Consider the following 24,817-nt stretch of genomic DNA (forward strand, 5'->3'; position numbering starts at 1 on the left):
TTTTTTATTCTTCCTTTCTCTGTGTGTTAAAGGATGCTTTTTGCACAGCAACTCTTTTGCTAAATCTGCTCTTTTCCCACATTAGATGCATAGTGGGAGAGTCAGTGACATGTGGAGGAGGAGACGAAATGTGTCTCAATGCAAGTTTGAATTCTGTTGAATTTAGTGAAAACCCTTTCTACTTGCTGTTGCAGCATCGGTGGGTATTAAAGCATAATTTTGTTAGCAGAAAGTTGTTTTTCTGGAAACTGCAATTACGGAGTTGTGCACTGGTCTGCACTGGATTCTGTGGGCAAAGCCACTGACTGTTAATGAGCTCTGTCTGGCAGCCAGGAAAGCAATAGGGAATGGAAAATACCAGTATAAAAAGAGGACCAGAAAAAAGGGAGCAGACTACTTTTAAAAGGTACGCATTCCTAGCCTAAAAAACATTGGTTTAGAAACAATTTAAATACTTAGAACTTGGAGCTTCACTTCTTTCCTCAAGGACAGTGACTGAAACTTGGTTAAAGTCACGGGAGCAAGATACTCAAAGATGGAGTCATGTTTAGGTGTTTGGGAGGTGCAGGAGCATTTCCATTAATCTGACATTCTTCTTAACAATAATGGATGTTTAAGTGGCTCCTTTACAGATGATTTATATTTACTTCATTCTCCAAAAGGTCCATTTCTGAGATAGCAAGACAGAGGTGGAGAGTCAACATGTTAACTGTGTGTGTGGAATACAGGAAGCCTCAGGAAAATTCTCTCAGACCACAGTGTTTTCTTTCTCCTGTTTTCAGTTCATCGTTCTATTTCCCATCTTTCTTTTCCTTTTTACCTCTAAAAAAAGTTCTCCTGCAGCAAAAGTCATGTGAATGCAGTGAAAGGAAGAGAGATGGATTGGGTTAGGTATAGTTTCATATTCAAGTACACTATATGTGTATAATGCAAGTGAAGTGGCTAGAGAGAAGCAGATGCCTTCCTCATTCTGTTGACTGTCAAGGGCAATTGTACTGTAGAGGTTCACCTCCCGAAGAGGTGTTGGGAATAATCAACTGTATTCCCAAGGAGTATAATTATAGAGGGTTTTTTCTATACATAGAAAATAACTGCTGCTCAGACCTAATTAGACTTAGAAATAGATGTTATCCCAGAGTGGGGTTCATAATTGATAATGAAGTTGTCTCTGTAGTTTTCTAATATCTGCTCGCCTTTTCAGTTCCAGTGGAGAATGACTGAGATACTTAGGAGGAAATGTGAGAAAGCTTTCAGTTGTTCTTTTTTTAAATAAATCTCCAGAAAGAACACTTCCACCTAATTCTGGGTTGTTACTTGACTTCAGAGTTGTTTATCCTTATTATTTAAAATGGTAGTTGTTTTTTAGGATTTACTAAAGCATGATCACCTGTTCATCCATTAAGCTGCTTTTCCAATTCTGCCATCTTCATGGCTTCAGCATTTTGTTATAAAGATTTGGTGGAGGAGTATATCATATGATTTTTTTCCTTAGTCATTAAAATATTGTTAATATCTACATTATACGATACTGGAATTCATGTGCGTTTTACAAGATGTAATTTGAAGGTTGTGAAGTTTTATTGTCAGTAGTTCAAACCACCGTACTTTCTTTCTTGTGTATCCTGTTCCTCAAGCGTTCTAAGAAACCTGATCTTATGTGTGGATTTTGAAACAAAGTTTTACACCTATGCTACAAAGAATATGACAGTAATACAGTAACGTTGGTACATCATAAATCTTTAAATTTGCATTTGGAGCTTCAAATCTCTCTCCGGACAAGCTAATGATTCTAATGATCAGTCAGAGAATTAATGCATTGTGACAATCCCATTGTTTGCTTTATAGTCTATTTTTAAAATAATGATTTCTGTTGCTGCTTTCTAGATTAACAAATGGCGGCACAGTGTGTGACAAAGGTGGAGCTGACTATTTCCTGCACCAATCTCTTGGATAAAGATGTTGGATCCAAATCAGACCCGCTGTGTGTGCTTCTCCAGAACACAAGTGGTCAGCAGTGGTATGAGGTACAGTGTGATGCTTCTCCTAAATCTGCTAAAAACAGTCTAACTTGTTGGACCTTTTAAAACACTGTAGTGTACGATTTCATTAAAATATTTTAATTTTATGCCAGCACCTCTGAATACTTTTCTTTAAATTATATTACTTATACAGGTAGAATATTAATAATAGTTTTCTAATAAATTCTTACACCTGTCTGATGTTTAGCGGTTCCCCCAGCCATGTGTGGACCAACAGAAGAAGCCTTCCACATAAACACATAAAATATGCTTTTATAAATATAGCACTCCAAAACTAAGGTCTTATCCTGGATATGACATTTTACCATTTTTATGCTGGTCTTCTGTATGCAAGAGTAGATATTTCTCACCAGGAACAAAGAAAAACAGGTCCTCAAATATCTTTGACCTATAGCAGTGGATTTTGTAATACACTGTGGTCATTTATATTTCATGCAAGGTTTGTAGGAATATGTCTTTACCCTAAGAAGAACTTTTGAAAGTCTGTAATAGTATGTTGTTTGATTTGAGTACTTGTTTGGTTGGTGAAATATTGGATAAAGCGATATCTTTCTAAATGCAGGTTGATCGCACAGAAAGAGTTAAGAATTCCTTGAACCCAAAGTTTGCCAAGAAATTCCTAGTTGATTACTATTTTGAGCTTGTTCAGAAGTTTAAATTTGGAATATATGACATCGATAACAAAACTTTTGATCTGAGTGATGACGACTTCTTAGGAGAATTTGAGTGTACACTGGGACAAGTAAGTATGCAGCCTGATTTTCTTCAGAATTAAGAAAATATAAGTTAATGCAATTATTTTATCTTAAATTTATAACTATGTTGTATAGTAGGGGTACTTTTAAATTTAATAGGATTCCCTTCATTTGTTTTTTCAAGCCTCGGTTCAGTGTATATACATTTTATTTGCAAAAGGTCTTGAGATGATATCCTGAAATGTACTCTGAAATGGTAAATGTCTGGATTGCTGTCTGAAAGTAAGTGGACTGTCAGTGAGCAGAAAGTAGTAGTTGCTGTTTATTTACTCTGATACTCCTATTCTTATTTTTACGCTCTGTGGAAAGAGAATAGGTGTATAGCAACATGGGAGTGTTCCCAAGGGTCATGTTAACCTTGTAATTTGCTTTCCACTCAAGGCAAGCAGTGATTCTGGTTCTGCCTACTGTTGATTTCGCTTCCGTTTCCCTGTCAAATTCTGCTATTGGTGCTATCACAGTCAGGCAGCTTCTTTTTAACTTGTTCTTTCTGATAGATCCTTTGAAGGCATTTCTTCTCATGACAATCTTCTTGGGATTTTTCTTCCTTGTGTCTAAAGTCCTTTTATTTTAAGTGCATTATGAAGATGGAGGTGTTGGAAAATGAAATTCAGTAACAATTTAAAATTAATTATTCATTCTTAAAGTAAAGAAGGACCTGTAGAATGAGTTAGACATGCTTCTGGGAAAGCATTGCCTGAAGAGGATAAAATAAAATCAACTAGAAACAGTGCAGGGGGAGGCTGATGTTTGTTTGCATGACAGACATTGTGTTTGTACATCTGTTTGCTGAAGCCCTTTATAAAATGTAGCTTACATGTGTTTGAATGGTACATATGAAAAACTTCATAACAATTTGAGATTGAAACTTCAGGTGTTATGTTTGTCCATGTATGTGTATCATGTTACTATAAAACACTTTATTTCATATTGCTCCTGAAACTTTGCATCTGTTCATCTGCCTATGTATTTTAAAATTTTGAAGTATATCAGGTGTTACCTATTTATTTATAGGTGCTCAGGGGAAGTGAATGTAATGCTGTCATCTTCATGATGAAGGAAAAATTCCTAAAATTAAAATACCTCACTGTCTCATTCCTTCAAAAATTTGGGTTAATGACGCTTGATACTTAAATTTTGTCTTGGCAGATAGTTTCTAGCAGAACTCTAACAAAACCATTAGTACTTAAAAATGGCAGACCTGCTGGAAGAGGAAGTATTACGGTAAGACAATTAAGACAATAAATCTCTTCAGTGTTTATCCTTTAATATTTTAGGCGGATTTTTTTTTGTTTGTTAGTAGCTTGAACACAGTGTGTCTAAACTACGGCACTGCAAAAAGTATCTTGAAGCATTTTTTTCCCTCAATATTTCTTTGTCATCCAAAAGGGGAGCAGCCCACCGTCTGATTCTATAAGTTTAATTGCATCCATCAAAATAATTAGGGCATTGGATCTGCTACTATTTGGGCAGTATCTTTAATTGTCATTGTCATCACCTGGTGAATCCCAATGTCAAATCAAATTGTTCTTCCCTTCCCCCACCCAACTTTTAATGCTTCATTTGTGAGAAAACATGACTTTTTTAAATGGACCTGTCATAGGAGTGTTGTATATATAAGAAAACTATGTAGTTCCTGAATACAAAATGAGTTTTTTAATTTTCTTTGCCTGTCCAGATTACAGCAGAAGAAGTGAAGGATAACAGGGTGGTTATACTGGAAGTAGAAGCAAGGAAACTGGACAATAAGGTATTTAAGAACTTTCTGTCTCTTTGATAAAGTAGTAAAATCAGAATCTTGTCAAAGCAGGAAAAAACAAAATGTTTTTTCTTATTTTTTTCTGAAATAATTAAATCCATTAATATTTTTCTTACACAAAAAAGAAACTGAAGAAAAATTGCTTCAGAGTAACTTCATTGACTCTTTTGAAATGAAACATAACATGTTTCTAAATAAGAAAAGTGCATTGTAGGGATATTCTGTGAATAGCATGCTTCCATTTAAATGTAATATGCAATATTCAAACCAATGGATATACCAAATTATTAGTTCTTAGCGCTCTCAAATAAATGGTGAAGAGTGTACTTGGAGTGTATAAATCTGTTATGTTAAGTGTTTTTGGGCTTTTAAAACTTTTAAAAACAAACAAAAAAAAAGGATTTTTTTTTTTTTTTCCCGTTTGATTTAGTGGTGTTTTTTGAACTGGATGAAATCCTTAGTTTCCTAACTATCCGTCATAGTACTCTTTAGTATAAGTATTCTTTGGCTTGAACTGTCAGATATTACGTATGTGGACACTGCAGAAATTTTATCCTCAATTGACCGATATGCCCTGTTTTCTTCCACTCTTTCACAGGTTATAATATAGTCAGACTTTCATTTCTTCATCTAAAGCTTCGTGTTCCCTGATTATTTAGTGTTTTTGTTAATCTAAGTGTGTTTTAACTAGCTTTTAATAGAATTCATGCCACAGGCTGTTCTGGGATAATTACGTGTTCTTTAAATACAGGATTTTTTTGGAAAGTCAGATCCTTATCTGGAATTCCACAAGCAGACTGGAGATGGAAACTGGGTGATGGTTCACAGAACAGAGGTAGGATATTTTCAGTAAACAGCCTAGAGATTTAGGTTATTTGATTTGCAGTGTGTCACAGTGCCTGACAAGAATAAGAGAATGGTCTGGTAGTTGACATGCAGACCAGCTAGAAATCACCTCAGCTCTTCCGCTGATTTTTCTGATAGGATGAGAAGCCTGTCTTACTCTGATTTTTGTTTACGTCATCCTATTTTTAAAGGCAAAAACTTTTTCTTTTCCTTCCAAATATTGTGCACAGGGACGTGTGTCTCAGTGCTCCTCTGAGGTTAGAACTTGGGCGTTTCTGTGCCTATGTGGTCCTTATTTCAGTGTTACCTGGCTGTGCTGTTTGCTAATGAAGGTAATTATACCCAATGCTTGCACAGCAAGGGCAAGCCAAGGGTAGTGCTGAGTGAGGGGAAACGTGCAGCAGCAGCAGCAGCCGCCTTCCTTCCACCCAGGAGGAGGTTCCAAATGTCTCACAGTGGTGGAGGCTCAGGCTCTGGTCGCTGCTGAGATTCTGCGTGCAATCAGAGCGGTGACCGTGTTAATTTTGAAGCACAGATGTTGAAGAAGTACAAATCCTTTTTGTTTCAGATGTGTAAAACCTGTTTCTCTCATGAGGTAGTTCTTCTATGTAAAACATATCTTTTCTATGAGGATTACAGTTGTCTTCAATTGCAGTAATGGATCCAGAATTTACTGTTCCAGCCTGGAAATGTCTGGAGGATTAGATTTTTATGTTGCAGGTTTTAAAACCTTTTCATGTTATTAACTATTATTTACTGGTTTCATTTTCAAAAGAGAAATTTTTTTCTCTGCACTCCTACAGTGCTGGAAGTATAAGTGTTACTGTTACGAGTATGATTAAGTAAGTATTGCTTGTTACTTGCATTTTCTTGTGCCTTCTAAGATCATTATTTGGTGTATGGGTATATTACAGATACTTTCTAGTTAACAAATTCTGAAGATCCTTCAGTATTCTTAAATATCACTTATTGAGCATTCAGCTTGAGACACTGTGTGCAGCAGGGTCTTTCTTTTCCTTTGTGCATTGATTCTGCTTAACTATATAATGAATTTATTGAGGGAACATGTCCATAAGTAGAATGTCAGAATAAATATAAAGTGGAGTGAATTGCAATCTCTAGGGCACTGATATGTTAAGAAATTCTGGTGTAATCTTTTTCCATATCTTTTTGGTAAGTCACGCTTTTATATATATTTATGTGTATGTATATATGTCTGTGCTTTTTTTAAAAAAACCCAATACTTATGTAACAATAAAGAAATTTAACTTTTTGCAGTATAGGAGCTGAATGGTAAAGTAGATCATAGTGCAGTGTAGGAGGATAGGGAGTTGAAGGATGCCGTCTCTTTTGGGCAATAGTTCTGCATGTTAGGAATGTTTAGTTTGTTTATGTCCTGTATGTTTGGATTTGGATTGCAGGAAGGGAGTGACAGCAGCAGTAGTTAACTTAAAAAAATCATGGCGTGAGAGTATCACCAATTACAGTAACTACTTTCCACTCCTGTGAACAATACTTGTCTGACTCTGTTTGTTTGTTTGTTTGTTTTTACAGGTTATTAAAAACAACCTGAATCCTGTTTGGAGACCCTTCAAAATCTCTCTCAATTCTCTCTGTTACAGTGACATGGATAAGTCAATCAAGGTAGTGTATATGAAATGTGTGTATGAATCAACATGTGGAAAAAAGTAAGATATGTAATAAATGGGAGATATGCTATTCTAGTTATGGCCTCTTTTTTATTCTTATTTGAAAGTCACAGAAATATGCACGTGCTTTAGGAAAAAACAGTCTCAGGTTTGTGATGTGTTATCCAGTAAAAGATGGTCTTTAAAAGTCCGGGAAACCAGTTGATCATAAGTAGTTTTGAAATGTCCTCATTTAGATCATGCAGTTTTTAGTGTTGCATCAGCCATTATTGGTGGTGTTAAGATACTGTATAGTGAAGGATGCGTGGTAAAGGCTGCAGTATGCTTTGCTCTATGTTAAGGATCTTGTAATGTTTGGTTATGGGTGTAACAGGGAACACTAATTAAATTCTTGATATACTACCTGATACAATTAATTACGCTTAATAGACTAGCTGAGATAACAGATGTAGACCAGATATATGTTATGGATACTAGATGTAGCAACTTTTGTCCTCCAATGAAACTTGGTCAGAAAGTCAAGGTAACCTGTGAAGTGATAGTTTTACCAGGACTGTTTTTTAACTCTTTCTATCTTCAAATCTTACCTTGATTGAATTATGTTTAACTTCTACATGCTTTTCTTCAGGAATTCCCTTTAGGGGAAGTTAAACAACCAATCCAAGTGCCATTTATAAGCTATTATAAACATGTTAGGAACCTGGTACTTTAGCATTTAAGAAAAAAGCAAAAAAACAAACAAAACAAGCAAACAAAAAACCACAACCAAAATCAAATTAATCAAACCACTATACTTGCTGTTATTTCTCTAGGAAGGAAAAATAAGAGCATGATCTGCACGTGACAAGTTTTAGTCATATGACTTGAGGCAATACTGGAAAATGCTTAACAGCCACAGGGGTCTGGGTGTTAAAAGCACCTGTATAAATTTAAATACGTAATTATAGAGCTGACTAATGAACAACTTTACAAAACCAGAACTTGCTTCCTTTGTCGCTTCTGTGTTTTTTTCCTTCTCATTCCTTTCTGCTTCCCTTTTCCCCCAAATAACTGTGACAGCTCTTATTTTTCTGTAAATATATTTATTTTTTCCAGTAAACAGCCATACTAAAAGTATAGGCCATTTATTAAAATATTATCTATTAAGATGGAGTTATTCTCAGATCGGTCATCATTTTAATAAAGTCTGTTCTTTGGAATCTTACCTTAGAAGTGCAGTTTTATTTCCAGAGGAAACAGATTTTACTTGGAGTTGTTATGAACTTGCAGACAGATGGTAGGATTATGTCTTAACTTAGAAATCTGGGAGCTATCACTTCAAACATTAAAATGTAGACAGAATTGTATTATAATGTTGTTGAAGCATTAAACAACACTTTTAACAGTTTTATATGCGCACAGTTGCACACATAATGGGCTATTTGTTATAGTAAGTAAAAACACCAACTTTTCCATAATGAGTGGCTTTTCACCTGTTTAATGGCTTAGTTTGTGTATCCCCAGCAATGCACAAACCAAGTCAATTCTTTATCTTCCGGATTTACTGCTGTGTTCTGTGTGTGTTTGCAATCAGTGAGGTCTTTCTGTGTTGAAAATGTGAGTCTTTCGTCTGGAGCAAGCGTGCCTAGTTCTGCTGGGGAAAAATACATACATATGCAATTTTATCCTGTGGTTCCTTTGTGCTATTGCGTGTCCAGGAGAGCATACGTGGAATAAAAGAAATATTTCTGTCTTGCCTGCAGTAAGTATTGAAAATTGGCTTAGATGGGTCAAATATATTCAGCAAGACAAACTTTAATCCCTTTAAAATGGCAAAGAAATAACGGCTAACCGTGAACAGGTATCATAACTTTGGCTCAGGACATGTCTTCAGTTTTACATTTTAGGTACTGAAGCACTTGGCTGAGTATTTGATTGGCTTAATTTATGGCATTCAAAATAATTTTTACACAGCATCTGCCTTTAACTTTGGTCTGTTGGTACTGTGGCTGCTTGTATGAGATTTAAGTTGCTATTCAGTGCATGTGCATGCATTTTATTTATTTTTTGTGCATTCAAAATGTTAGAGTAGTGCAAACTGCAACATAGAGGTGTGTTCTGCACAGTGTAGAGCTTGTGATCTGCATATCACATTTTGTACTTGAACATTACTGTTTGCTTTCAGAAAGCTAATTCCTCTCAGAAGCTTAACTGTATTTGTTGTTTGCTTTACTTTGTTATTCCTAAATGAAGTGGGCAAGCAGTAATCTAAATTGTTTCTTGAATATAACATAGGATTTTTTCAGTCTGGAAAAACTGATGTGAAAATGGCTGTTCAGTTTAAGCCATATATATTCAGAAAAGTGTTTCTTGGAGTTTGTTTTGATTCCAAATAATAGAGGATGCCTACTTCGACTTTGTTATTGTTATTTTTTTATTATTATTTTAATTTGTTTTCTGTGATTTGATTAATTTAATTTAGCTAGCATGTCTCTGTTGCTAAACTGAAATAAAAATATCAGAAGTGGATGGAATTAGCATATGCTATTATAGATAAATACTGAGCTTTTTATCTAGAAAGGGAGTTGGGGCACATTCCTAAGTTGAGCTTTTTAAAAACAAAAATTGAGGACACTGTAAAGTAAGAGTGGTAAAATGATGCTCACTCAAACAGATAAGCTTTCAAACACACATGCAAAAATGTATTTTTCCCTTGTTCTGCCTTCTTTGGTGGATTGCTGTGTTAAAAGACGAATTTATTGTATAGTAAAACTTTGCCTTAAACACTGAATACAGGAAAAGAGGTATTTTAGTTGACATTCAGATCCATGAAGTGTGGGTCATAGTGACTGTTTAAATTTGCTAATCTTAAAAAAAGGATCAAGTCTTTTTTCTAGTTTTAGGGCTGAACCTTCATATACTTTTAAATTCTGAGTTAGTTTGAAGTTTAATAAAGTAATGTAAAAGTATTAATGTAACTCTTGTGATCACTGAATAGCCGATTTACCAAGTTTTTAGCTGGATGCTCAGAGATTGTTCAATTTCCTTAATACCTCTGAAAAACGAAGTCTCTTAATCTGTGAGGACAGAAAAAAAAATTACGGATTGTTTTCCTATTCTTCTTAACACCCCCTCACTCCTCAAACATAGTCCAGTATAATTGCTGTTACCTGCTCATGCAGGACCTGGCACTGCTCAGTATTCTTGTCTCTTCCTTTGCTTAAGTGGAAGATCTGATCTGAAACTGGGTATATTGACGTTTACCCAATCTTAATCTGTAATTTTTAGATGCAACTCTGTGCAGTTCTAAGACTGCAGTGTGAGAAAAATCTCCATGATATAAGAGACTTAAGTATGTTTTTGGACGTTCAGGTTTGCCTGAACAAGGAATGTCATTGCAGCATTTATTGCTTTTGTAGGGCCATTTCTGTTACTAACACTGAATAATGCTTCATTTTAGGTTGAGTGCTACGACTATGACAGTGATGGGTCTCATGATCTCATAGGAAGTTTTCAAACTACAATGTCAAAACTGAAGGAAGCGTCAAGGTCCTCACCTGTAAGTCTTGCACAGTCTGAACTGCCTGTGTGTCCTTGATAAGCTGATATACTCATTCTGGAGCAAAACTTATGTCACTTGTCTTGCAGCTTTTGAAGCTGAGTTAGGCTACACATTGACAATCTACTGTATTTTAAGCTGACTCAGCATTTATGTTATGCATCCACTTTCCTAGGATGAATATCTTGGTTACAGTTTTTAATATTACATATCTAAATACCCATCTGTCATCACAAATGAATTTCATTAATCATAACAATACAGAAATCAAAGAATTGGGAGTGTCAAAGACAGAATACAATACAAATGTCACCGCAGTTGAAAGGCAGATTTTACTAATGACTTTATTTCAAGTATGGCACTTATCAACTATCAGGTGTATTCTAGTGAATACGGAGAAAGTTGATGTTTATGCCCATGCATGAAAATGCAATTGAATGTGTTACCTTAGATGGCTCTTCTTTAGAGTGAAATAACCCTTCATGTTCTTAAGAACTGTAACAATTTGCAAACGTTTTAATAGGCAAGGTTAAATTTTGAAGAAGGTTAGTATAGCAACCTTAATGTAAAAGTGGTTTATGGTCATGTATGTTGTTAAAATCGTTTACCATTTTTTCCTTTGTTTCTGTAAAATCTGCAGAACAGCTCCTGCATTAATAATAACAATATAGTGAGTGCCTGCTTGTGCTTTTGTAACATCTTGAGTGTTCAGTTTGTACTTAATCCTTCAGAGCTGTTGAATATGAAGAGTCAGTCTTGACTATAGTGGTTTTCGATTGCTGCTTTGTGCCCTGACACGCTTGTCTTCCAGTTTCTGAATTCATTTTGAATTATGTACAGTTCTGTTTAATGCCTCTTAAGGTTTTATAATGCTTGTAAGGAATTTTGGACTCGTATGCATGTAATTCATATGCTGCCTAGTTGGAGCTCTTAGGTGTTTTTCTCTTTTTTTCCTAGATTTTCAGGGGCTAGATGGTGTCAGTTTAGCTTTCAATGCTGACAGTGATACTTATTATTGTAATTAAAGCATGAAAAAAAAACAGGACATGGAACAGGGGGATTTAGGAAAATCTTTTTTTACCTGCATTTTTAATGAAGGTTTTATGAATCTTTAAAAAAAGAGACATCTTGCTAAGTTGCACTTTTGTTATAGAGCAGTATTGTAAATTAGGCAAACCTAGCAGCTCTCTATGTTCACATTTTCAGGCACGTATTTTTCTAAGAACTGCGACAGGGAGCTCCTGTGCAGTGTGAAATGTGTTGTGTAAAGGCTCCGTGGGAATACAAATATCTGTTTTTGTTGTTCCCCTAGTAGGATAGCAGGTGCAGTCTCTTGTGAATTTAAAGAAAAGGTACTTTTAAGTTATAATCTGCTAGGTTGGGAAGTGCTTTAAGAAAGTTGGTTTCATGAGAACTGTGGCTGTACCTATTCTAAGTAACCTGTTGCTGTGTGAGTAAGATGAAGTGAAGATAAGAACCAACACAAATAATGTGCTTCAGGCTTCCTCTATTTTAACTAACCTGTAATCCTGCGTGATCTGATTAATTTGATAACACCTGTAAAATATTTCCACTGCACATTAGAATTTGTCTTTATGTATTCCACATGTGATCTTTAGTTACTCCCACAAGTCTGACATCAGCTGCACCTGTGGCAGATTTGGCACAACTTCTTTCAAGTTTACTTCAGGTGAAAGCGGGTGTGACTCTGTGTCCCTAGTTGCTGAAGAAGCTGATCTTATATAACTGGAGTGAAAGGGTGGCTTCTCACTCTCTGGAGAATTAGTGGTTTATTTTTTTTCCCCCCATCCTTTAAGGTGTATCTTCCCTTCATGCATGCTGCCAGTGTGCGCTGGTTGGAAGATTATAAAATATAGTTGAAATATTATACATCCCGTGTGTCCCATGGCCATTATTAGTGAGAACCTCACCAATTGACGTAGTACAATGAGACCCTGAAAGACAAAATCCATCAAATAGAAAGATGCTGATGGTGAAAAAGAGAAGGTGAAGAAGAGACATGCAGACTTCTTAGGTACTGGCCTTGTCTGTGCTTTTTTGCTTGAGATTAATTGCAAGATCACTTTTTAAAACTTACTTAACTTAAACCAAAGCAGCAGAACCTATTTCTGACACAGACACAGAAGGTGTGTCTGGAATATCTCCTCAGACTGCTTGTGCACCAGATATGTTGTGTGATGGCAGGAGCTGCTTAACCTGACGAGCTGGTGATTGCACTTGGAGGTTAAGATATTGGCTTAGTTGATGAAGCCTCAACAACTGAGTCTGGAAAGATGAAAAATAAACCTTTTCTTTTGTATATTACTGCCATGGCTGCTGGAAACAGTGAAGCTTTGCCTGAATCACTCTCTCTTTACCAAAGAGAAGGTTGTTAGGAGGATTCTCAGAGGGAACATGGTACAGGATTTCTTTGTCTGGTTGAAATGCAATTGTCTAAACAAACATTTTTGTAAGCCTTTGGGTGGGAGAGGATGTCTGTCTTGATAATGAGGTTTTTCTTGCTGATTTTGGGCAGACTGGGTTTAATTTTGTTTAAAAGTGAAACAAACTGCATTTTTAATAGCAGCCCAAAGTATCAATCCTAGAATAAAGAATTTTTAAATTTGTTGCATAAATAATATTTATAGTGCTTCTGTTGAATTTGTTTGCCTGCATGCAGGTAGAATTTGAGTGCATCAATGAAAAGAAAAGACAGAAGAAAAAAAACTATAAAAACTCTGGCATTGTGAGCGTTAAGCACTGTGAGGTCAGTAATATATTCTGGCATGACTGTTTTTTAAGTGTTTCGGCATAACAGTTGTCTTCTAGTATGCTTTTACCCTCAAACTGTAAGAAACTTTGAAATGCGTGGAAGTTCCAGATAAAGTAAATATTTAAGGGCTCTGATTCCTATGAGGAGACAGATTGACAGCTGAATCATGTGTCTGTCCTCCCGCCTCCTCACTTTCTCTTGAAGATGCCATCTACATGGCAAAGGTCTCTTACCATTTGTAAGGCCATTCCTGAACCTCTGCATTTCCCATCTCACCATTTTATGGTACATTAAAATCTGGTAAGTCTGTCATAATATGTTGTTTTATAAATGATAGTGCTTTTGGAGCTGCTTCGTTGCCTGCCTGTAATTTTGTGACAGGCCTGATTCTGAAGCACTGAGCGTGTGATAGCACATGCTGCAGATATCCTCACTGCAGTGGGTGGGTGGGGTATCTATACAGTAAAAGAAGTGCTTTACTGTCTTGTCTTGGGGTAAAGATAACAAATCTGGAACCTCAAAAATTGCTGCAATAATACTGTTTTTCTCCCATTAAGAAAAGAAGTTAATTTTTGTTTTTAATTTCCATTTTTAGATCATAGTAGAATGTACATTCCTTGATTACATCATGGGTGGGTGTCAGCTGAATTTCACAGTAAGTTAAGTTGTTTATATAAAGTAGCTTTTGAGTTTTATAACAAACTGAAGTATATAATTGATTGCATGTGCTCTTGATTTGATTGTTTGTTTATTTGTTTTTGTTCTTTAGCATGGAAGGGAGGAAGCCATTGTGCCAGAGTCCATCTAGTTTGTTTAGGAAACATAATTTTCTTTACTCGTAGCACAAAGTTCTGAACCCATAGTTATATTTGTTAGGAACTAGCTGAGCTGTGTGGATGAAAGACCAACGAGAAATTTACAGATCTCTGATTTATTTCAAGTTTCCTTTCCATAAGAACTTTTTTTTTTCCTTCTTTCTTCCTCTGACCAAAGATTTCACTTTTGCACTTGATGGTGTTTTTCAAGGCCCTTTGCTTAATGAAAGCAACAAATAAAGAATCATATGGGTTGGGACCCTTAAGTTATATGATTTGTGAACCAAGTGCAGCACAAATAACAGTAAGATGTCTTTACCCCAGCAATATGCCTCATCACCAAAGCAGAGAAGACCCGTTGGCTCAGAGATGGATCTATCACTAGGGTTTCTGTAGTGCTCGCTGGTTGTATGTCTGAGAGGAAAGATGTGTATGGCAAGATACAGGGTGAAATTAATTTGACAGTTGTTGGAGAGCTGCTGTGAATGGTAACTGAAAGTAAACATAGTGAAAACCTGACAGATGAAAGTAATTTCAGTCCTTCTGAGAGATGCAGAACTTCTGCTGGTTTTATAGTGGCATTGTTGTAAGCGTGTTAATACTCAAGAAACCTGCATCTAAGCATTGTGCCCGATAGATTTGTATATGTCCTGTTAATGCCGAGTTTACAACTCATCCATCCATGATTTTCTCTCTGGCTTTGCCAGAGATAAGAAGCATAATCTTACCTCTAACAGTGATGTGATATAAATATTGCATTTGACAGGTGGGGATAGATTTTACAGGCTCCAACGGAGACCCTCGCTCTCCAGACTCTCTGCATTACCTGAGCCCTAATGGAGTTAATGAATACCTAACAGCCATTTGGTCTGTGGGAATGGTCATTCAGGATTATGATACGTAAGTTCTAGATTTTTGTTTAAATATTTTTTTATATATGTATAGATTTCTCTGGTAGTTTCTTAAACCAGTGTTGAAGATGCCAACAGATACATTGGAATGAAACTTCTGAGCTGAAATGCAGAGTTAAAAAGGACTTTGTAGTTACTGCACAATCACAACCAGAAGCTTATGTTTACAGCAGACAAGCAAGGCTTTTCATCTGTGCTGTAAAGAGCAGCATTAATTTAAATAAATGCTTGCATTCTTGCCAACTGGGTGTTAAAGACTGGTTTTGGTTCTAGAGACAATTACAGGAGGGAACTTCTATTTAATTTTGCCTTTTAGTGCTTAATAAGCATCATTTTTACTGATCAAAAGCAGCACTAATTAGCTAAACTTACTGAACTCTATAACAGCTTTTAAAGAAAGTCACTTACTTCATTTTCTCAAAATTGCCTTTTTTAGAGATAAGATGTTTCCAGCCTTTGGATTTGGTGCACAAATTCCTCCTTCCTTTCAGGTAATGGAATATGTAAATGCACAACTCAAAACACTTCAAAAGGAGATTGTGTATACAGTCCTGACTATGTCTTCTGTGTTTTGACAGGTGTCACATGAATTCCCAATAAATTTTAACCCATCAAACCCATTCTGTAATGGTAAGTCTGAGAAAGTGACACCAGACCTAGAGAATGAAATGTCTAAAGTGAAGGGATAAAAACACTTGAAAGGTGAACTGTGAAGCATGTTGTTCTAATTAAATAATGAGTTTAGCTGTGTAGCAGGAAACAATTTTATAACCATTTTCTTAGTTATTAAGAATAGCATTTGGTCTCTCTTCTGTAACAGTTTGTGAAAAAAGTGTTTTAAACAGCCAGGGCACAGCAGAGGAGAGCTGTGAACAGTTCCCTCGTGTTGTCAAACCTCTTAATTCTACTTCGCTGCAGGTGTGGGGTGGTCTGGTTTGAGTGCAAATCTTCTAGTGCCTGTTCAGTGTGGCCTCTCTGATCACACTACGAACTGCCACAAGCATCCAGCGGGAGAGAACTGTTATAATTCAGCTACATGCACTTAAGTATATGGTAATTGGCTTTTCTGTTTGCAAAAAGCCAAGCATGTTAAGCATGGGTGTTTAGCACTGGTCAAGCTGAAGGCCTCCATTGCTCATGTGTAATTTTTTTTAATCATGGTTAATTTTAATTCTATTCATCATCTCTTTAAACACATGATATATACAGTGTTCTAGGAAGATCAGGTGTGAAAAATTAATATGATCTATTTGTGTTCTCTAGGAATCCAAGGCATCGTTGATGCGTATCGGGCTTGTCTTCCTCAAGTAAAGTTATATGGGCCAACAAATTTTTCTCCGATTATAAATCATGTGGCAAGATTTGCTGCTGCAGCTACACAACAGCAAACAGCATCTGTAAGTTCTTTATGGTAGTGTGTGTATTTTTCTTACTTTTTTTTCCCCTTCTAGTTTATAAATATTATTTTTCTCTTTTAAGCCTATAAGTATAGTTGTTTAAACAGTTAGCCATGTACCTTGTGGATTGGTGTTTGGTACCCGCAAAACGAGATAAAAGCTAACTGATTTTTGCAGATTGTACATAACAATTTTCTCCCAAACTAACTAAATAAACTCTTTGGATTTGAAGTATCAACTTAAAAATACATGGCACCTTTATAGTATCTTCTGTTCAAAGTTATTACAGTGCTATAAAGGTATTAGCATCTAATTTTATCCTTTGCATGTAGGAGAGTGATTTTATCTCACCTGGGAAAAATACTAGAACTTGTTTCATGTCAGATAGTTGAGAGAGCGAATTAAGTAAGGCAACAAAGAAATGGAGGATATAGCTCCGTGACTCCTCAGTACTAACATAGACAACTGTCTGTACTATAAAGCTTCAAGTGCTGTATGTGCTGTGCCCTCCTCCCTGTTAAAATTGTATGTGTGAGTTGTTGAGCTTATTAAGAAATAGGAAGTCTGAAGAGCAAGTCTTGAGTATCAAATCATTTAGATAATAATCCATGTGAGATCAGCAGATCCGAAGCCATAAATACCCTAAATCATTGATGACAGCAGATACTGGTATCTCAGAGGTCGTGTAAAATCAGAAAATAAAATCAGTTATTTTTGCATACAAATGTACCTGTGCAAACCAATTTGGAAAAGAGTTATGGATTTTCATATGCCAAGAGGTTTGTAAGGTTTTGCCTTGGTAGTCTTTCAGTAGCAACTGTCATCAATATGTATTATGAAAGCAGCAAAACTTTTGTACTTTTTTTTTTTTTTTTCTGAGAGTGCAATATCCCTAGCAAGAGATTGATTTTTATTGCCTGAAAGAATATATTGGAGAAAGTTCACTGGCTTGGCATTTAAGGCATATTGTAGATACTTTAGGTTGGCTTTCAGTTTTGGAGTTGTTTTTTTTCCGGTATGGGGGAAGTATAAGAAGAGAGAAATAAATCCAGTGTGATGTGCTGTCGTCCTGCCGTTCGTAGCCTTCTCTGATCACAGTTGCTGTGTAGACATTTTTGTTGAAGTGGGGAAATGGAGTGGTGGGAAGCAATGAGAAAAGGAGATAAGGGAAAACCAATTATTTTGGAGGCAGATAAGGGAAGATGGGAAGCAAAGTACTGAAGAGGAAGACTTCTAAGAATACTGGTAGTACCTTTGGAACTTCAATTTGTGCTTGCCAGTAATCATCTGAAATGAACAAACTGAGAGAAGACCTGAAGTCTGAAAAGTGTTTGATAGTTTCTGAACTTTGTATTTCTACCTTGTTCTTGATACTTCAATCCAGAACAGAGGCTAAGATGCCAGCTTTTAGAAGCCCTAGCATTATAGTGGAAGTAACTCAAGTGGTACTTGAATAAATTACCAAAATACTGCAAAATGGTCTCGGATGCCTTGGTAATTAACCTCATAAAGCAGCTAGAAAACATGCTTAAAGGAATTTGAAAATGGTCATGATGTTTTTTTGGCAAAAAATGTGGTTTTGTCTATATTTAGGATCTTAGGAAGACACTGAAAAAATGAAAGCCGGTTTCATTACCCTTGGTAGCACACTCTTTGTTGATCTGCTCTTAACTGAATGAAGCGAAGGGCAGCATTTCATAAAGGTATTGGTAGACTAGAAAGGAAACACGAGTTTCACAGGTAGCAGAGAGAGAGAATTAAGGTAACAAAGAAATGGAGGATATAGCTCCCGTCACCTTGGTACCAGCCTCTGTCCAGATCCTCAATAAATCTTTCCTTGTCCAAAACCTCAATAAACTGCCTTCTATCCTAGGATAAATACTCAGAAGATAGGTTAACTGTTGGTTTGTCTGGGGCTTTTGGAGAGAGGGAGGGTGATGCCATCGAGTTTTTGGGAGGTGGCTGTTTAAAGGTGACTTCTTTTAAAAGATTGATGATGTCTGCCTTATAAATTTATTTGGACTGTACAGATGAAGCCTGGCCACAACTTAAATGTTTGATTGTAAAATTCAGTGAGTGCATTGAACGTGCTCAAAGTGACAACAGTGTGTAGTCTGTATGTTCATTTTTTTACATGTACGTACCTACATGTTTTCTATTTCTTTGTCATAGCACAGTGTTTATTGTCTTGACAGCAATACTTTATACTTCTGATCATAACGGATGGTGTGATAACAGACCTTGATCAAACTCGAACTGCTATAGTTAATGCTTCAAAATTGCCCATGTCCATTATAATTGTTGGTGTTGGAGGAGCAGACTTTGATGCTATGGAGTTTCTTGATGGTGACAATGGAGTCCTTAGGTCCTCATCGGGAGAACCAGCTGTCAGAGACATTGTCCAGTTTGTGCCATTCAGAAAGTTTCAAAATGTAAGTAATCTTAATGGTGTGATTAATAAATATTGTAGAGGCATGCTGGGTTTGCTAGGATATCCTACTTACAGTCCTAAGCTTTGCAGTGTCTCCAAAATGAATTCTGAGAATTTTTTTGTCAAATGATAAAAAAAATACTTCACATTAGGTGAGCCGACTCATGTTTAAAAAGAGTCTGTTTTTGGTTTGAGTGCTGCATTTCTGACATGTTGCTGCAGGGGAATGATGTTTGTAAATTTCCCTCAGACTTGATTACACGAATGTGGTTTTCATTTGGGAAGAAGAACTTACTGTGCTTTTGTTCTTATGGAAAAGTGCTTTTTATTGTGGATGCCCATTTGTACGTGTGGTTTAGTCTCACATTTTAGAGCAGGGGTAAAATTCAAGACTAAATCACAGAGGTCGTAATCAGTAGAAGCCGTGTGTGAGCACAGTAGTGGTGATAGTTTTCATTTTCATTAAAGCAAATAGACCAAAAAAACCCCAGGCAGTGAAAGAATGGAGTCCTGATTTTTTTGCTGCAGAACCTAATAAAATATGCACAGGCTAATATAGTCTGACCTTTAAATATTGTATCACTGGAAAAAGTTGATTCAGAAAAATGCTCAGGATGGGGAATGTAAGATCAATATTTTTATTTCCATCTGTCAAAGTTGTATTGCAAGGTGACAAACAACTGTGGCAGATGCTCACTGTTACCCCTTCACTCACCCGCCCCTTAGATAGGAAAAAGTGATAAGGAGGAAGGAAGAGAGACTTCAAGTTGGAAAGGTTTTAAAGGCTTTACTAATGTTACTAATAAATAGAGAAAATGATACAAAATATACAAACCCAGTCCTGAATGTCTGGGGTGAAGTAGCGTTTAACCCCTCTGGCACAGAGCTGGTGTCGCTCCAGCAGCTGCAGCGTCTCAGGCCTTGGATCACAGGCGTGACTGGCAGGATCCTCTTAAGATGCGGGCCATGGTCAAAGAGAGCAAGACCCTCGTGATCTCTCTCTTTTGTAGGCTGTATGATGCATATGGGATGGAATAGTCAGTTGGTCAGTTTTAGTCACCTGTTCTGTCCACCCGGCCTTGCAAATATGTCCAGTTATCAGTTAACTTTGGTTATCATAGTAATAAATCTAAACATGAGCTTCTTCTGCATTCCTTTGGTCATCTGACCAGCTCTGGAGCACAGTGTCTGAAAAACATGCATTTACTTAGAAGAAAAGTGCAGTTACTTAGGAGGTACTTAGAAGAACTTAGCTGAAAGGAAAATTCACTTAAAAGAGAACTGGTCTTGTTTTTAACAAAACCAGGACACCATTGCAATATATTCTAATTTCGTTTTGTTTCTTAGTATTAACCCTGTTACTAATACTCCTATACCTTCTTATTTTGCTCTGTATTTTTATGTTTACTTTTGATACAAGTTCTTTGTCTAATCTCAGAGCAACTCAGGCAAACTGAAAGGAGGAAGGAGAGCAAAATCAGTACAGAATATGCTTACTGAATAATGTGCTTGGATGTGGATTAACTAAGGTCAATATTCAGTATAAAATTATATATTCAAATGCTTTCAGTTTCTGGAAGAAGAGGTGCTTTTTTTCTTCATTGATACTTAGACTTTCAGTAAAAACAGTATCTCTGGGAGAGCTGCTCTGTAGCAGGGCAGATATTGTGGATGAGAATTGGTTTGCAGATGCTGAGACAAGCCCCTGAAGGGTCACCTTAGGCAGATAGTGGAAGTGTGTTTACCTGGCTGAACTGCAACATCTGCCCTCTGTGTGTATTTCATATGACAAAAGGTATCTTCAGACATGGCAAACCCTTTGCACACCCAGATCCTGTTCCTGCAGCGGAACACGGCAGACAGCTGGTGCCTGGGAATGGGAATGAGATGGTGAAGATGTCAGGGAAGGATCCGTCTGCACCACAAGGGCACTGAGTAAATTCCTCTGTAAAATGTCAGACTTTAAATTGGCCTAGTAGAGGATGTGCTTGTTACCCATCTTAGGATCTCTGTTAACAGTTGGTGGAAACTGAAACTCGATGTTCTTTTTTTATAAGTCTCCCAAAGAAGCTCTGGCGCAGTGTGTCCTGGCAGAAGTCCCTCAGCAAGTGGTGAACTACTTCAGCACCTACAAACTGCAGCCTCCCAGGAATCCTGCTGCAAAGTGAATGGGCTGAGCAGGGCAGCCAAGACTTCGTGCTTGCTTTCCTTGCTTATCTACTGACTTTGGTTCTTGAGATGCTTCTGTCTACATGTATGCACACACCACTGTATGGTCATGTCTGTTAGCTTTTTGCCTGCAAAACACTTTGCCAAGTGTGCCTTTCAAGGGCCATAATTGTTATTGTGTTGATATTTGATGTCCATTTGAGAGACGGTGCTTACATGGATGCATTTTATTTTGAAGAGGGGGAAAAAAAAGAGGTTGAATATGCAGAGAGAAGAGGGGAAACAGCTGGAAGGGGAGCAGCTGCCTGTTTGATGAATATGGCCAGTGGGAGTGTTCAGTTACTTTTGTGGGGATCAACACCAGGGACTGTGGTTTCTCAGTGATCATAAAATGAGCCAGAAATGAAAAAGAGGGTGTGTCCCCACCAAGCAGATAAAAGTTTATATGTACTTCAATGAATCTGCAATACTTGAGACATCCGTGTCTATTAAGCCACCATAGGACAATTTTGTCACAGGAGTTTCAGAATGAGCCGAGGGCCAGAACAGAATGCAGGGCCCCTCCTTGCGTGCCTGTGTCACGTTTGCCACCTCAGTGCCTTTAGCCAGTGCCTGGGATTGAGGCTGTGTGAACACGAGCCAACAAGTCGTTAAAGTATATACTCTTTTATAGAGAGCAGTCCCTTAAGGTAGTAGAGGAATAACTAGTGTGAATCAAGATAAACCTCTAACATCTCAGAAAAATACTCTTAGCCTTTGAGGACTGTAAAGGCTGTAAGGTGTGCTTTGGTGTGTACTGTGCTGGAAAGCAGAATGTCCACATTTTATTGTGGTTTAGTTGTTTTTTTTTTCCATAAACCAGCCATGACTATTGATCTTTAAAGGGCATTTTGTGAAGTGGGAATGTACTTTCCAGGTAAAAAGGTTTTGTCTGAAGATTTTCAAGCAAAGACAGATCTTGAAAGTGCTACCCAATTTATATTGGTTTTGTCATATTTTGAATCATGCTTCTTTTTCATGAGCTCACTAATGAAAAGTGCCTGCAAAAATGCAATCTTGCTTTTTCCCTCCCGGTAGGGAGACATAAGAAAGTCTATAAGCTCTAATCCTGTAATCAGGTTTCATTTCCCTGGGGCAAATAATTTCTGTTCTGTTTTCTTGGCTCAAGCTTTTTATTCACCGTTTACAGGAAGTGTAAATCATGTTGTGTTGCTTAGTGGAAAGATGAAGCGTTCTTGTCTCCCAGCTGCATGCGGCTTTGAGGATCAATTCTGATCCTGTTAGTTCATGTAACATAGGTGGATGTAAAGGTCTCATTTATCACTTCCAAAATGCCCATCCTGAACGTTAATTTTGCAGTTTCACGTTTGAATTGGTTTAGTGTTAGACATCCGACTGATCTGATTTTGGATGGTCTAGTTGTAACATGTCAGAACAGAATGGACTAACACTAAATTTATCATCCTTGAGTGCTCCAGATGGCACCAGCTCATAGTATATATGACCTCTTTAGTTGCTGGAGCTGCTCTTTCTTTTTTTTTTCCATACAGATACAACCCTGTCAAAAATCTGAATTCACATAAACATTGGTGGATGAGAGATATATGTATTGAGATTGTCTTATACATCCTGTAAAAAAAGATATGTTGTAGACAGCTGACTAGTTGTCAGTCATGCCTGTATGTGTTATTCTCCACTCCATTTTCCTTGGTGGAAGGGCTTCCTAAATAGTTTCAGTAGTGGAATACTAAGGAAGAGATTTTTGTTTCATATTAAGCCAAGTTCTTTCTTTTTTGAAATCTAATTGATTTGCTTCATTATATAAAAATATACAGTCATCTTTTTATCAGTGTAGTACAAGTGTGTAACTATATATAAAATTATGATGAAGTGTCATGCCAAATATGCAACACAAAATATAAAGATCAAGGAAGTAGTTATAATGAACCTAAATCACACTGCTGCACATTGATATTGTATGATTTTTGGAACAGTAAACTGTTTCACAGCTACTTGCTCCATGTACAGAGATAACTGGATGCGGTATTAGTGCTTGTCAAGGTTCACTGATGTGGATGAGTACTACTGATAGGAGTACAGGATACTACTGAAGTTCCTCTGAGCTGTCTGCCTCAAGTATAGCGCTGCATTGGAGTTCATTTACCAATTCTGTTTTAAGTTGCCATGGAAGTGCATTTAAATGCATTTAAGTATGTTAATAGGTATCATTTTAAATATCTGCAGCATATAAAATACATAAACCCTTTTGTTCGTGTTCTGTGTGTTGACAGTAGAGAATTCATGATCATTTGTTGTAAAAGTGCCACTATGTTACTCAAGCTTAGGGAATTAAGCAGCATAACGACACCTTCTTCTCCATGTGCCCTGTTCTGTGTAAAATAAAAGCGTTTCAGACCTGACAGCAGCAAGAATAATTTTCCCAGTATAAGTTCTCTTAGAGGTGCACAGCAAACAGCTTGTGGGGAAATTTGGAACCTTCCAGGTTAGGCTGGAGCAACATTCTGAGGAATGCAGCAGATTGTGAGTCGAGAGGGAGGGGAGTTATTTTGTTGCTTTGCCATTTTTTGTTTGTTTATTTTTACATGTTAAAAATGCCTTATTAGTTTGAGGGTGACAAAGCAAAATACTGTCAATTCGTTGGAAAGTGAATGTGCTTGTAGGTCACTGGCACCACCTTGTGATAAAAATGATGTACAGCAGTTTTTATAATCAGATGCTTTTTGCCATTTAATAGTTGTAATATATACGTATGTACAGCAGAGAAATAACCTGTAATAAGAATTTTTTTTACTTTCCTATGTATTTCAGTTCTGATGGAGCTAACTGATTTACTACGCCTATGCATTAAAAATATAATTTCAGTATACTATTTTTGCATTGTTCTTTTGTATTAAGCGTTCTCTGTATCATGCCAAGTGCTGCTTTTGCAGTTCCACTGATGAGTATTCCACAAGCTGAACAGCTCAGATTTGCAAGTGTTATCAGATGAGAGGAAAAATACTTATTCGCTCCGTGGTTTTGAATGTGGAGGGTATATTTCATTAAACATCTCAAAATGGCTTTTAGCAAGAAGATAACGCTGAAGTTGGACAGTTTCAGCAGTGAGTGTTTCATGTTCTTTGGCATTTTAGAGCTCTCCTGTGCATGCTATTCATACAATTATTATCAGGTTTTCCCAAACTTTTCTTTCGAACAGCATTTTAAATAGAGAGCCATGGAGATTTGTTTATTTTTAGTTTTCAAGTACTTTGTCTTACTCCACCCTTCAATTTCTTTACATTCAAGTGTAGTCAAGTCTGAGATGCTTTACTTGGAAAAGGAGATGCTAGAGACAAGCATTGCAGCAGAGTGTGATGCTGTACAGAACCTGAGGGAGCTTTGCTACTGGAAGTTGTGTCTTCTAAGTGCTCCAGAGTAATTCAGTCGACATCTCCACTGGTCAGGAATCATCAGGGTAAAATTAGTTCCTGAAAGGATTTACTACATCTTACATCTTGACCTTTCTTGTGTCATTCTTTCTGGTGAAAACCTTATAAATACTTGCAATGTGGATTCCTGGACCCTTCCCGCCCCTGCCTACCCCTAAAAATGGAGGAATTCTGGGAAGGGAAAAATCCTCCAACAACAGAAAACCAGGATATCAGAGAAAACCAGATGGATGTTACCTCTGTGTGGCCATGATCTTCTGGAAACACTGACATTTCTGCTCTTTCG

At 36.9% G+C, this 24,817-nt stretch overlaps 1 protein-coding gene across 16 annotated transcripts in view; it reads left to right on the forward strand.

Annotated features, from left to right (window-relative positions):
- CPNE3 (copine 3) overlaps positions 1-24,817 on the forward strand; it is a 38,478-nt gene that overhangs the window by 4,692 nt on the left and 8,969 nt on the right. For 5 of the 16 annotated variants that reach the window (XM_065053917.1, XM_065053918.1, XM_065053920.1 and 2 more), the window contains exons 2-15: positions 1,885-2,024; positions 2,602-2,781; positions 3,944-4,018; positions 4,473-4,544; positions 5,305-5,388; positions 6,954-7,043; positions 10,488-10,586; positions 13,267-13,353; positions 13,955-14,014; positions 14,941-15,074; positions 15,522-15,576; positions 15,664-15,715; positions 16,349-16,482; positions 18,678-18,914. In XM_065053917.1, the coding sequence (XP_064909989.1) occupies positions 1,893-2,024; positions 2,602-2,781; positions 3,944-4,018; positions 4,473-4,544; positions 5,305-5,388; positions 6,954-7,043; positions 10,488-10,586; positions 13,267-13,353; positions 13,955-14,014; positions 14,941-15,074; positions 15,522-15,576; positions 15,664-15,715; positions 16,349-16,482; positions 18,678-18,914 (1,491 nt within the window). In that variant the 5' untranslated portion in view covers positions 1,885-1,892. Of the gene's footprint in view, positions 1-85; positions 200-284; positions 407-1,882; positions 2,025-2,601; positions 2,782-3,943; positions 4,019-4,472; positions 4,545-5,304; positions 5,389-6,953; positions 7,044-10,487; positions 10,587-13,266; positions 13,354-13,954; positions 14,015-14,940; positions 15,075-15,521; positions 15,577-15,663; positions 15,716-16,348; positions 16,483-18,677; positions 18,915-20,708; positions 23,973-24,817 lie in introns of those variants that run through there. The other 11 variants (XM_065053927.1, XM_005499463.4, XM_021281411.2 and 8 more) reach the window with 7 other exon arrangements.

This window comes from Columba livia, chromosome 2, assembly GCF_036013475.1.
Source record: "Columba livia isolate bColLiv1 breed racing homer chromosome 2, bColLiv1.pat.W.v2, whole genome shotgun sequence".
Taxonomy (NCBI): Eukaryota; Metazoa; Chordata; class Aves; order Columbiformes; family Columbidae; genus Columba; species Columba livia.